This window comes from Bactrocera dorsalis, chromosome 1 (genome assembly GCF_023373825.1).
Source record: "Bactrocera dorsalis isolate Fly_Bdor chromosome 1, ASM2337382v1, whole genome shotgun sequence".
In the NCBI taxonomy this organism is placed as follows: Eukaryota; Metazoa; Arthropoda; class Insecta; order Diptera; family Tephritidae; genus Bactrocera; species Bactrocera dorsalis.
The window spans coordinates 31,484,931-31,499,745 of NC_064303.1; the positions used below are offsets into that span (position 1 = coordinate 31,484,931).

General features: G+C 30.3%; 2 protein-coding genes across 13 annotated transcripts in view; one reads left to right on the forward strand and one right to left on the reverse strand.

Annotated features, from left to right (window-relative positions):
* LOC105223378 (sodium/potassium/calcium exchanger Nckx30C) overlaps positions 1-14,815 on the reverse strand; it is a 321,392-nt gene that overhangs the window by 160,437 nt on the left and 146,140 nt on the right. The window lies entirely within an intron of this gene.
* LOC109579371 (uncharacterized) lies at positions 7,268-13,342 on the forward strand. Its single transcript, XM_049452282.1, has 2 exons — positions 7,268-9,523; positions 9,591-13,342. The coding sequence occupies exon 1, from the start codon at positions 8,689-8,691 to the stop codon at positions 9,382-9,384; it is 696 nt and encodes a 231-aa protein (XP_049308239.1). The 5' UTR covers positions 7,268-8,688; the 3' UTR covers positions 9,385-9,523; positions 9,591-13,342.

Here is a 14,815-nt window from a genome sequence, read left to right on the forward strand (position 1 = left end):
TCCCTCTCACACTCATTTAGTTTGCAGTTTTGGTGATTCATTAGCATTTAAAATCATTTGGGATGCTTATACTAGACATTGCTGAGTATCCAAAGGAAAATGGCAAGTAACTAATCTATAATAGATGCATTGGACCAGCAAGTCAATGTCAACTAGCAACAATAACAAATACAAGCAAACGGCAAGTTTGTGTTAGCAATGGTCTGGCAATGTTTTTTGTTAGCTGCGGAAGAGAAATGGGATACGAAATGATAATTACTATTGAAGTCTGCTGTCTGTGTGAGTGATTGACTGACTGGCTGCCTGACTAGCTGACTGAGTGACAATGGGGAATTGAGAAAAAATGCATAATAACATTTTATTGAATTGCAGCGCATATTTATTGACAGTTATACTATCAGAGCATAAATTATGTAGTAGTTGTGGAGTTGATTTGCCGAAAATGTGCATTAAAGCTTGCTTTTGGTTTGTATATATTTTAAGGAGTACATATTAAAATGCTGTTGAAGTTATTCATGGTACAATTCTTTATAAACCGAAACTATAATTCACCTCAATAATAAAGAATATAAGAACTTGATTTTGATCATTAAATTTGTAAAACGATATAGCATTCCGAGTGTTTTTTGCCAAATTTCATCCACATGGGCTAGACTTTGATCGAACAGTTTGTATAAAAGCTATATGCTATAGCAATCCGATCTGAACAGTTTTTCGTTGATTTTATTGTTGGCCTAATTAAGCAATAACCCAAGCCAAATTTCGTGAAGATATTTTTTGAAACGAAAAAGTTTTCCCTACAAGCAATAGTTTCCGCTCGTTCAGTTTGTATGGTTCCAACAAATGTGCTGTTTTTTTGGGAAAAAGAACGTAGAGAAAATTTCAGAAATATATCTCAAAACTTGAGGGATTAGTTGGTGTTAGACAGACGGTTAGACAGACGAATAAAAAAATCGACCACATCCTCTTGGGCGTCGACTTTTCCTCTTGGGCGTTACAAAACTTCGTAATAAACTTAATAAACTCTACTGAAGGTATAATTATGTTGAACTTCTCTTACAATAACCTTTATAAAAACACTATGTCTTTCGATGTTAAACGGGTAACTTAACTTAACTTCTTCTCTGCTTTTTTCTATTAACTTAACTTAGCAAAATATGAAAAAAACTTAACATAACAGCAAATTGCTTAACTTAATAGCATTTTACGACAGAATATAATATAACTAAACTCAAAGTATCGTGATAAAAGTACCAGCGTTATTTCCATTTACAAGAGCTCAAGTTGTCCTCTATGCATAGTTGTACTGTTTAACCCCTTTCACAAAATAAAAACAAATTTACTGGTAAAAAAATATATAAAAATAATAATGTAAAAACCCAAATTTAGTCAATGGCTATTTGAAAAGCAATGAATATCGAAAATACCTATTCAATAAAAGCTGAGTAATAATACGCATATAAACACACATACATAAAAATATAATATTACTAATGTCTAACTTATGCATCACCCGTAATGTTATGCGTTTGTCGTAGAAAGATTGTCACTTTGCCTACAGCAAAATTCATCAATAATGCAAATTAATGCCTAAATTAATGGTATCAATGAACTGAAGACTGTAGTGACATACACATATTCATTTCAACATTTTTCGTCATCAAGGAAATCATTTACTAATTCTGTCAGAGTTTCTAGTGTATACTAAGTATATATTTATACATATTTATGAATAGTGAGTAATTTTCGAATTCGAGAAAATCAGACTTAGTTCCTTGTGTTATGGGGCTTTTCAAAACTATTATTGATTTTGAACGCATGTCGAAGGCTTGCCATAAATTCTATTACAATATTTCATTGCATATGCCGAGAAGGAATTCGCAGAAAATGTGACGCTATTTTGTGTCATGCTTATATATTTTATATTTACCATTCATCTTAAGTCAGCAGCAATTATTCTATTGTATATCCGTGGCAATATACAATATAATATTGTATAACCGGAAATCGATTTCTTATCTCTAATAATAAAACGAACAATCCTTTATTAGTTTGTTCGATTCGATGGTAGGTAAGGTGCAATATTCGCCGTTACCAATGCGCAAAGGACCATAAATCTTCCGTAGAAGCTTTCACTCGAGAACTCGTAATGTCGACTCATCAGATGTTGGCATAGTCTATGTCTCTGCATCTTATAGCAGGAAGGGAATAATGAATGACACATAGAGTTTGGTTTTTGTTCGTCGAGAGAGGACCTTACTTCTCAATTGCATACTCAGTCCGAAGTAGCACCTGTAGGAAAGAGTTCATCAATATATGTACAATGAAGTTCACGCAAGTGAAGAAAGGTCTCTGAATGTCGTTCACTTGAGAGTGGCCAGAAACAATTCATTTACACGCTCACGATTTGCGGGCTTAGACTAAGTACGAGTATCCTCTGGGTAGCCAAACAACATCCATTTGAAGGCGAGGTAAGGTTTGTTTGGGACCCGCCACCAATGAAAAGTCAATATACGTGTCTTACTAAATAAAAAGTTTTCTTTATAAGGGGTTGCGTATGATGGGTCGGCTTGTATTGCTGTACAGCTATTATCTATTCAAGGTATATACTATATCTTTAATTCTCATAGTATTGGTTTATAAATAATATCGGCTATCTTTAGAACTACAAGTATTTTATTGAGTTTGTAAACAACAACAATTGCAAAAATTCTTTCACATTGTAAAAAATTACGATATGTTTTCCACGTGCCACAATATTTACGAACATTTAAAAATAGTTGTTGTTCATATTGCCGGGCAACTCGTACTAATTAGCATACTGAAAACATGCTCATAACTATTTTATTTATTTATTTAGTAATTAGCATAAAACTTGACAAAGAAAATTTTAATAAATTCCAGCAAGTAAACGCTGGCGTTGCAATGATGCGCTCGAGTACGAGTAGTTGAGCGTATTTTCAGTACTCGCACACATAATATTTTGTAGGTGTGTGCGTGTATTTTACAACAAAATGTTGTAAGCATGTTTAAGTTATTTTTTTGTGTTTATTATAAAAGTGACTGCAGCAAAAGCAATATAAGATCACATATGTATGTGGTATATAATAGTACTTATACTATATGTTTTTGTGTATAATACAAATTTATGCATATTTACACCCCGAACCCGATGTATTAAGTTAGTAACATCCAGAAGAAAACGTCGGAGATCCCTTTAAATAGTTATATGTATATACAAGTAATACAAATAATCAGCGTGTCGAGTTAGCCCTTTTCAACCGCCTGCACGACTACTCTATCTGTGTGTACATATGGTCCATCAGTTTGCGAGATAACCATCTCAAATTTTTGCCAGATTCTTTTCTCTTCCACAGGCTGCTCATTTTCTATAAACGTTGATATCGGACCAGTATAGCATATAGCTACCATATAAATTGACTGATCTAAATCTAGTACTTATATGAAAAACTTTTATTTGACGAGCTATCTTTGCGAAATTTGGCATAGAGTATTATCCAAGACAACGCTATAATCTCAGAATAAATTGTTGAGATCGTACCATTATAGCATATATCTGCCATACAAACTGACCTATCCAAATCAAGAAGATGATCTTTATATAACCTTTAATGCCATAGAAATGCACCTGTGAAGGTCATTATAGATTCAGCGCACCGTAGGTTTAGTTTTTTTCTTGTTATTGTTTACGTGTTTGTTGTAAACGTGACTGTGGCACACGCTTTTTATATTATAATAATGCACATATTTACATATAATTATTTTATGTGTGCATATAACTATTATACATTCACAAACACACACACGCATGCGCAGTGATCGTTTTGTTTGCTTATTGCCCGTTTGACAGACAGCTTGACTGGCAGCAATTCGCCATACTGGTTTGGAAGTGTTTAAGCGTTTAAGCGATTAAACTCTTACATACATACTACTGTAGATTACTGCACAATGACTCGTATTCAAATTATAGAATGTTTAAATATTTGTATGCATTCATGTATGTGCGTCTGTAAATATTTATTGAAAACTGCACGTATTTCGTGTGTGTGTTTGAGCTTGTGTATTCATTTTCAATGATTTATTGTTGCTAAAATCTTAAATGCACTTATTATTTTAATTAGCATTTCTTTGTTGCTGCTGTGTTAATTTTTTGTCAATTTTTTGGTCTTTTGTTTACAAATTATTTTCACTTTGTGTAAATTATAAATTGGCACTTTGTTAATTGAGTTGACTGCGTGAGTCAAAACTGCATTAATAGCGGTTGCATAAGTTTGTGTGAGTGTGTGTGTGTGCTTGTGTGTTGCAGTTGTTGTTGTTTAGAGTGTGGTGCTTTGGGCGGCATTGTGGCTTGAGACGGGTAACCATTCAGACAATATCTATATAGCGTACATACATATATAAACAATTTGATATACATATATAAAGAAATTTACATATATTATACGAGTATGTAAATACACATATCACAACCATTTGCATGACTAACTTAACCCAGTTTAGAAAGCTGCTCCATCAGCTTTTAGTTTCATCACTAAGTCGCCAATCAATGTCAAGTCTTCGAGACATTGAGATTTCTCTAGCAGTACTTTACTTCTGATGAAATTGTATGTATGTATATTTACAGCTCATATAGTAAATAGTGTAAGTGACTTGCAAAACATTAATGTAGTTCATACGAAACCCGCATTTAAATAAGGCGCATATATATGAGATAGATATTGGAACAACCCATTTAAATTCTTGTAATGCTGTCGTTACAAAAACAAAACTGAATTATTCAAAACCATGAACCGTAATTTTATTGTGATTTTGCTGTTTGAATGCGAAAACTAGCCGCAGCTGTGACTTTCACTTACTGCAGGCGGCCTTGGTGCCCTTTATTAGTATACAAAGAACAGGTACTTTAAGTTATAAAAATTAAATGTAATCAAAGTAATACAAGAAATATTTAAATATATGTTGGAATTATATAAAAACAAGAAAAATAATTAACATCAGTGCCATTGAAGCTATAATACACTTCACAAATAAAATTGTTTCCATGGAAGAACTGGATTTTAATCGGTCAGTTTGCATGACAGCTATTGCTATAGCGTCCAATTTAAGCCATTTACTTGGAGATTGTAGTTTTGCCATGGTTAGTGATCTATGTACATCAAATTTCGTGAATATATCTTGTAAAATAAAAGAGTTTTCCATATAAGAACTTGAGTTTGATTGGTCAATTTGTATGATAGCTATACGCTATAAAGACCCGATCTTAATAATTTGTTTTGAAATTTCCAATTTTCTCGGATAATAATCTATGTCGATTTTTGTGAAGATATCTTATTGAATAAAAAAAGTTTTCCGTAAAAGGACTGAATTTTAATCGATCAGTTTGTATGATAGCCATCCGAGTTCGATTGTTCCAATAAATAAGCAGCGTTTTGAGAAGAAAAAAACGTGTTCAGTGTTTCAGAATGACTACAAGGTGCGTTTCAAAGTAAACAGCACCCCCTGGTGACGCCATTCACGTAATAAAAACAAGGGCAACTGTTAAGCGTTCCAAAACGTTCAATATATTTTTCATATTTAATAGAGAATTTTGAGTTGCAAGATAGTTTCTATTTCCACACAATATAAAATCTAGAAAATAAATTAGGCCAACTTTGACTTAACAAAGCATATGGAATGCTGAATAGAACAAGCAATTAGCATAAATCAACTGCAAGCAATCATAGCAATTAGTTATACAAGTACCACTTTAATGAGATATTCCCTCTTGCTGAAAAAAATTACTTGTAGTTACCAGTTGTTTCATAGTAATATTCTATCACAGTCTAACCAAAGAGAGGAAGAGGAATGTTGATGGTTATCAAACTAAAATCAGTTAGTAACATTATTCTAATATTTTAATAAAACCTTCTTCGAAAAATTTACAGCAATCTCAGACTTTGAATGAGATTACAGGCGGTATGCTAGACCACCATTTGCCACGTCCGTCAACTGTTAAACTTTTGACAACGTGTTTGAAGCTGAACTGATTAAAGCGGTTAAGGACTTTGAATGTATCCTTTATTACAATTAAAAAAATGTTCATATAAGAAATTTATATTAAGCAAAACGACAAAATCTACGCAGAAACTTACAAAGAAACTAAAAATTAACGTGGTCACAATTCAGCTGCTATAATGGTTTCCCCACTAACTGAGGTAGAGTTAAGACCTATATTCTCCACTGTTGTGAAAATGGAGTTAAAACTGGAGCAAAGATATACGATATGTTTTAAAAATGTTGGTAAAGCAGTGTTAGGCAAAACTCTTCTCGATTCAGCACACACAAGGCAAAAATCCACACAGCAGTGACAACATATAAGGTTTTCTAGCTGTAGATGATTGACCAACCGTAAGTTCAGACTTGACTTAATGAGACCACAGTTTGTGGGCAGAATTGGCGAACATGGAACATGGTGAATTTAGAAAGTCTCAAAAAATCTCAGGCACACTACTGAAAAATTGCCTTAAACAGTATGGCGAACTATGTACAGAACAAGCAGAAAACACTGTAAAATCACTACTCCGCACATAATTAAAGATATTTTTTTACTCCCATAATGATGCACGATTTCTATAAGAATCACAGCCGTCTTATGAATCAATAGAAATTCCAATTTGGTTACAAGCTTTTATCAAAGTTTGTCTTTTTTATGCTGCTCTGTAAGCTGGCATTACGAATCCACGCACAAAGCGCATTTATAATGTGTTAACCGCAACAACAATAGCAACAGACGCAAACAACTCTCTCCGATTTTGAATCGAAAAACAAACATACAACCATAAACCGCAAAACATGCATACATACAAGTACATATGGTTATGGTGAGGCGTCCGGCGGCAGATGATTTAGTATGCATCATGTGGCATAATCTGAGGTTTATTTTTATTCAATATGAAATAAAAGAAATTCCATAATATGCAAAATAAAACTATTAATAAAAAGAGACAACTGAAAAGTTCAAAGCTCACCAAACGCGCTCGAAGCATCTGTGGTGGCTTATGGTTTGTTTTTGTTGCAGGCATGAGTAATTACGCAGCAGTGCGAAATGCCACAAGCTACTTATATATACACATATTTATATACCTCTTCGTGCGTATTTCGATATTTTGTTGCTTGGACTTGAACTGCATACCTAAAACACCTGAGATTCGAGCTAGAGCTGATTTGCGATCAACAGCTGATTTGCGCTCAACAGCTGATTTGTTGACAACTCTTAGACAAATAACTGCGTGATCGATCGATCGTTCGGTGCTGCTGCTTGTGCTCGTTTTCGTTTTGGCGTGTGGCAAACGCGCGCTTTCGCAACGCTCTAATGCACAGTCAGCAAATCCGAGTCAACAAATCACAGAGCCAGTTTAATACGTGAGCTGAGGCGGGCGATATCACAACTGACTGTGCTGCGGTGTGAGTAGGTCTGAGATTGAAAGCGCGCCAACGAATTTACGAAGCGAACGTTACAGAAAATTAGTTACGATTTGAAAGTAATAACGGAGAAAAAAGGAAATATTTTGGGAAAATATATATTTCAGTGCATAAAATATATTAAAAAGTAAAATTTGAGAAAAAAAATTGGTGAGAGTTTACTAATTTTTGTAAGAAGAAAATTCAACAATAACAAAAAAGTGAATTAAAAATTATATAGTTCAAGCTTAAATTAAAAAAAAATTAACTTATAAAATTAAAAGTGAAAACATAAAAAAATTGTCTTACACAAATATTAATGAAAGCAGAAGGATATTTTAGCAATAAAAACAACAACAACAACTAAAAAGTACATTTCGAAAGAGAACAAAAAAGCTTGACAAAAAAATTGGTGAGAATTTAAGGATATTTTAACAACACGTAAGTGAAAAAATAACACCAACTACAAGACTTCACTTAAAAAAAAATTACAACAATTTTAAATAAATTATGAAACAAATATCTCTCAACCAAAAAATTCATTTAAAAACAAACAACAACAAATATTTACTACTTAATGCTGAAAAAATATTAAAGAATTCAAAAAAATAACTTTTTTAAGAGAGAAAAAATATTGAAAAGTTCAAAAATAACTTTTTTATGAATAATAAATACCAAAATAATTACAAACACAAGAAAACGATATTTGTGCACAAAATAATAGCTAAAAAATACTATTTTTACGTATAAAAAAGTTAAAATTTATAAATAATAATTTATTTAAACAAAAATAAATTGAAAAAAAAACGAAAATTTCGAACAAAAAAAGATTAGTGAAAATTTCGAAGAAATATTTTCAACTGTACTGAAAGAAAGACGACCATTTAATAAAAGAAGCTTTAAACAGATGCGCCCGAAAATTTGAAAAGTTCGAAAAATTATTGGAAAAATATAAGCAAACAGATTATAAATAATAAAAAGTAAAAACAAATATCTCGAAAAAAATTGCTATTGCTAAAAATATTTTAACTCAAGAAAATTGTATTCGAAATTAAAAAATTAAAAAAACAAATAATACAAAAAATTAAAAATAAAAAAAAATAAAAATATTTTATTTAAAAAAATAATATAAGAAATTAAAAATCACGGCCGTAAACTAAAATTATTTGCCAGCAAATAACTGCAAGTTGCTAAAAAATTTCACCCACCCTAAATGAACTCTATGAAATGTTTCTGCGTCGCGCCATACAAGTCTCCACAGTGCTAATCTATTGGTTAGTCATTGTGCCGGTAATTGCGAAATATTTGGAGGACATCAAATGGATGCGACGCAACAAATGGACGCGCAAGAAATTGGGCTTTTACGGTATTGCCGCATTCGCCTTCATCTTCATCTACTTTCTCTGCATGTACGCCTATATGCTGTGCAAGCGTTGGGAGCGTAAAATTCTAACGGACATGAAACAGTCCGTCTCAAAGGCGGCCGAGTCGGAGGTACCCTCCGCGGCCACATCAATGGCTACCGTCGCCGAATTGGAGCCACTCGAACGCATACGTCCGACGCGTCCGGTGATTTCACCAGCGCCACCTGTACACAGTGCCAGCGCACAATTACTCACGAAGAAGCAAGAACTGCAGGAGCAGCAGCAGCAACAACAACGACCAACTGGTGCGCGCAGTAAAGTGAAAATTCTGCGTTCGGCGCCGAAAATACCCCCAGTGCACCGTTTGCTGCCGTCAACCACCACCACCACGCCTTTGGCGCCGTTGCAGGAGAAACCCTACGGTGGCGAGTTGGAGGCGAAGAATAAGCGCATAAGTCGCACGGAAAGATTTACAACAGAGTTAGCGGATATTTTGCGGCGTTATTATCGCATGAGTACGAGTAACGGTGGTAGTAATGCGCCCACAACGATGGTATAGCGGGTGTAAAAGACAAGAAATATTAACAAATTGCTTAGTAAGTTGGTCGTATAGCTTTGGAATAGTGTTAGAATATGCAAGTACATTTATGTATTTTCGTTCAACTTGAAATGGTATTTTGGTGGAAAGTTTCGAATCGGTGAGTTTGAAAGGTAAAACTTTGTTGTAATAATCTATAACGATACTCTTTTTTTACATTTGACTAGTATTGTTCAACAAAGAAGGCACGTTATGTTACAATTTCTTATATATGAGTGTGGCAACGGTAATTTTCTTTTCGAAAAACAATTTGTGAAAGCTCAAAATGAAAGCTCAGACGATTATGTCAAAATCACTTTACCTTTGACGAATACTGGTCTCAACAAAAATACGATTATTACTAGAAGTAGTTAAGACTACAGCGACGTAGTATTCTTTTCGAAAAATTATAAGTGGAAGCTCAAAATTAAAATTTAGGCAGTTGTGACAAATTATGTAAGAGACTTTTACATGTGACAAAAATAGATCAACACTAATAGTACTAATATTGCAATTAAATACATGAAGTTAAAATTTTTGTTTCGTAGAACGATTTGTGAAAGCTTAAAATGAAAGTTTCGACGTTTTTGGAAAATATATTTTTAGTTTGACAAATAACGATTGAAAAACGATTAGTGAAAGTTCTAAATGAAAGCTGTGATAAAATTTTCTTAGTAAAAGAAGTTAATGCATGACATTTAATTTGAGAGACATTCAGAAGAATTTTAAATAATTAAGGTAATATAATAAAAATAGTAATATATGCTATTATAAGCGAAAGCTTCAATTTTAAGTGCTATAATTTCAAAAGCGTGAATAATAAATTCAATAAATTTTAAAATATAAACAACAAATTAGTAGCGTTGTGCTCATAAAATTAACAAGAAATAAATAATATATACATAAGTACACAGAAAGGGAAAGGCAATGAATGGATGCCGCTTAGTAAATTATTAATTCCAATGAATAATAAAAATATAATGTTATAGTTTTTATAATAATTTAAAATGATCCATATTGGAAAAATATAAAAGCAAAGTGAAAGCTTTACGAAAAGATTGGTGGTAAAAAGTAAGGATAATTAATATATATTTAAGTGCCGAAAATTAAATAAAAGAACATAAAATAAAAAGTGATTTCAATAACAATATAAAAAAAGAAAACCATTAAAATAGCTAATTGAAAAGGAACCTTAAAATCTGGGAAGCAAAGAGTTTCATGTTTATTTCTTGTAGCTATAGTTACAAGTACTGACTCAGGCTTGAGTGTTATGAAAACTGTTCTTTAAACCCTAAATTTCAAACTTCGGTGCAAAAAATGTATATAGACATAAATGTATTTACCGAAATTAACGACTTGGCTATGTATAAAATGGAAAGCTCCTGCGAAAGCTTTAACCTGAAATAAAATAGCAATAAATTTTAATATATACCGCGTATAGTAAGAAAAAATTCCAAGTAATGATTAGCCAAGTTAAAGTTTCACTGTTCTTTTTAATGAAAGGTCCGGAGAAAGCTCTGTGCTAAGAAGTTTATTAAAATTAGATTTAATTTTTAACTATTGTGCAAATTACGAAGTGTGTTTCTTATACGAAAGCCAAGCTGCTGTGATAATATCATTCACTTTTGATTATGTATCTTATTTCTGAAATTTGTTCCAATTTTCTTAGAATATGATTAAAATGAAATCAATATAAATTATTTCTGCAATTTACTCTTTATTTTCTTATTTTTAAAATGTATTATATTTTAAAGAATAGTAATCAGGTAGAATTAATCGTTCAAAAAGTCTTTGATATAATTTAAATACATTTTCCTGATGAAGCTGATTGTTCTAGAGCTATTTTGAAAAATTTTTAAATTAAATTTTGAAATTTTCAAAATTAAAGAAATAATTTTGAAAGTTACAAAAGCTACTTTCTTGGCCTTTTTTTCAATAATTATATACGTTTATAACTAAAACTATAACTTTTCCCTTCTTCTGCACTGCCAAACACCACTTTTTACTAAAAATGACTTTTTTTTTAACTGCAACGTTTATTTATTTCAATTCTTATTTTGGTTTGCTGTTTATTAGCATTTGACGTTTTTGCGTTGTATACATGTTAATTTGCACGTCTTTGCATTGGCCACACCTGATTTGGGTATTCATTAATATTGTACTACACATGTAGATATGCAGATAGGGATATCCTTTTTCGGTGAACAACGTCAAAATCGTTTAAGCGATAAAATGCTTTAATGGCAAATAAAAACAAAAATTAATCAATTATTGCAAAGGTTAATTTCAAATATAAGTGAGGTTGCTTAAAATAAGAATATCCCCCGTATTTTAAGAGATTTTAGAAAAATTTAAGAATGTATATAAAAAATAATAATAATAAGAATATAATATTAAAAATTAATAAAAATTTCTGCTTTATATAATAAAATAATAGACACCATTGTCCATATTACAGAAAAAAAAAATTTGAATTCTTTAGAAATTAAATGAATTGTGATTACTAAACAACATTGTTTAAAATAATAAGTTATAGTAAAGTAAAAAAAAATGTTTTAAAATTAAAATAAAAAAAGTTTTAAATAAAGTAATAAAAATTACTGTTTCTTAAAGTATTTAAAACTATTGTAAATAATAAAAGAAATCAAAAAATTTTGATAATTTAATTTAAAAAAAGTTATTTGGAAACAAGGACGATTTTTTTTTTAATATTTTGTTTTTAATAAATAAAAAAAAATTTACTTGTATTATTAAATAATAACTAAATAAGTTTTTCCGGTAAGTGAGTCCCTGCATAGTTGTGATAAAGAAATTTCCCAAAATCGTTAAAAATTTAGTTTAAATAAAAAAAATCGTTATAAATTTAACTCAGAAAAATTAGTTTGCTTTAAATTAAATGTTGTACATAAATACATAGAAATCCGCATCTCTAAAAGAAAAATAAAACCAAAGACTTAATAAAAATAGCTTTAATCATTTATAATATTGTAATTGTATAATTTTGAAAGGAATGCTTTTCGACACTTAAATACTCTCTTGAAAAAATTGTGAAAATTTAAAAAAAAAAATATATTTTTACCAAAAGACCATTTTTAAAAATTATGAAAATTATTAAAAAAAATATTTTTTTTTCTACCAGAGTACCATTTTGAAAAAAAAAGAATATTATTGTTAAAAATATTTCACCAAACTACAATTTTGTAAGAAATGTGCAAGTTTATACTATTATTGTTATTCTTAAAATAAAAATAGCCTTAATAGTTTTTAATGTGGAACTTAAAAAAAAAATAGAATCATAATTTTTAAAGAAATGCTTTTTTACACAAAAATACCGTCCTGAAAAAAAATTTGAAAATTATTACGAAAAAAATATTAAAAAAATCGATTTTGAAAAAGATTCGAAAGTTTAAAAGGAAAATTTATTTTTTGCCTAAATATGTACCATAGAAAAAGTTATGTAGTATTTCTAAGAATATTTCGCCAAACTACTTTTTTGTAAAAATATTGAAAAGTATTTATACATTTTTTTCACCAAATTGTCCTTTTTTGTTGTGGCAAATATTAAAAAATAAAAATTTTTCACCAAACCCCGTTTGCAAAACCTTGAAAAATATTAAAAATAAATCACATTTCGAAAAATTAAAAAAATTACAAAAAATTTAAAAATTATTTCATTTTTTTATCGAAAAACAAATTGGAAAAAAAAATAAAAAATTTCCAGCAAAGAAATTTTGCAAAAATTATGAAAAATATCAAAAATAATTCATATGTCGAAAAATTTTATAAGTTATTGAAATTCTAAATATTATTAAGAAATGATTTCCACCAAAATACCACTTTAAAAAAGAAATTGAACGCCTTAAGTTAAGCTTGAATCATTAAAATGTAAATATTATGCACAAAAGTGTCGACTCATGATAAATATTTCCATTTCTCAACGATATTTATATAAAAGTAATGTAAAAAAAATATCACTTTATGATGAAATGTTAACATACATATAGGAAATAAGTGTGATGAAAATGATAGTCATCTGTTGAAATCTTTTAGCCTGACACTGTTAATTAACATAGTGGTACTTTTTCTACTTCACTCTTAACCTTAAATGCGCATTCCTTATTTCTCGTAATGCAATGAAATGTTTTCTCATTAAATAGGTAGAGATGTATACATATGTAATATAGTACATCCCCACATACATATTTAATTAATACGCTGACTATATGCGCTTGTGTAGTTAGTAAGTATTATAAAAAACTTATAGTTTAACACTTGTTATAGTGAAAAATGTAAAAACACACACATAACAAACCACAGAAGTAAAATTTGTTATGAACAATAATGTAATTTTTGAACAAGTTATTTACATAGTTTATGTTTTATATGATTTTTATTTATCATTAGAATACATAACGAATCAAAATAATATATTTTGTATAAAAAATTTTTAGTATTTTGTAGAACTCCCCCTCCGCCTAATAACCTCGTATATTTGTTTAGGCATGGACTCAAAAAATCTTCACAGAGCTTCAATAATGTTTTCTATTTCTAGTTTCTAGTTTTCTAGTTTGAAAAGCCAACTTTATGAATATATGATGGTTATTTCTGGGAAACGAAAATTAGTTGGTGAAATTTTAGTTTGAATGAAAAAACGAAAATTCCTATGTAAAATGTATGGGAACCTAAAAAAAAAAAAAAATAGCGACCCCTTAGAGTTAAGCTACAGCGCCTGGCTTGAGGGAGGATTTTTTGTTTGTCAATCACTAACATTTGGGGGGGGGGAGGTTAAGAGTTGAAAAAAGATTCCAAACATTTTTTTTTTGGAGCACCCTACTGTGTATATGTGTTATTAATATAAAACGTTTTTTATAAGTAAATATTATACATGTAAATTTATACATATAAACAGTAATATAATGTTATGAGGGAAGGCCCTCTTCACATACATCATAACTTTGTTTTCAAAACAATGAAGCTTTCGGTTCGGGCGAAGCTTATCACTGATCAACGTTGCTTATACAGTGAAATTCTCCACTGCGAATAGTCCTCATAACCGAACAGCTCCCATAGTTCGACAAATTTCGTGAACACAATGTTATCAATAATATTTTCATGCATTTCAATGACCGGACTATATTCGTAATATTTCGTTCAAATTACATAGATATCTCTGATAAGATCTCAAGATTTCATAAAATGTTTAAAAAAACTATTTTTATTCAGTAAAAATATAGTTCTATGTTGCATTTTATGACTCAGAGAATACATTTCATTTAAACTAACGGTTTTGGCGCGAAGCCATATGTAGACAGCTCCAATATCCGGACACCGTGATAGTAGATGTCCGGTTATAAGAAATTTCACATACCTTGTTTAGTTTAAAATCAAGTAATTATATTTTTGAGTTATACAA

Coding starts and splice junctions, on each gene's coding strand:
- LOC109579371 (XM_049452282.1), top strand. CDS start 8,689: ATGTTTCTGCGTCGCGCCATACAAGTCTCCACAGTGCTAATCTATTGG.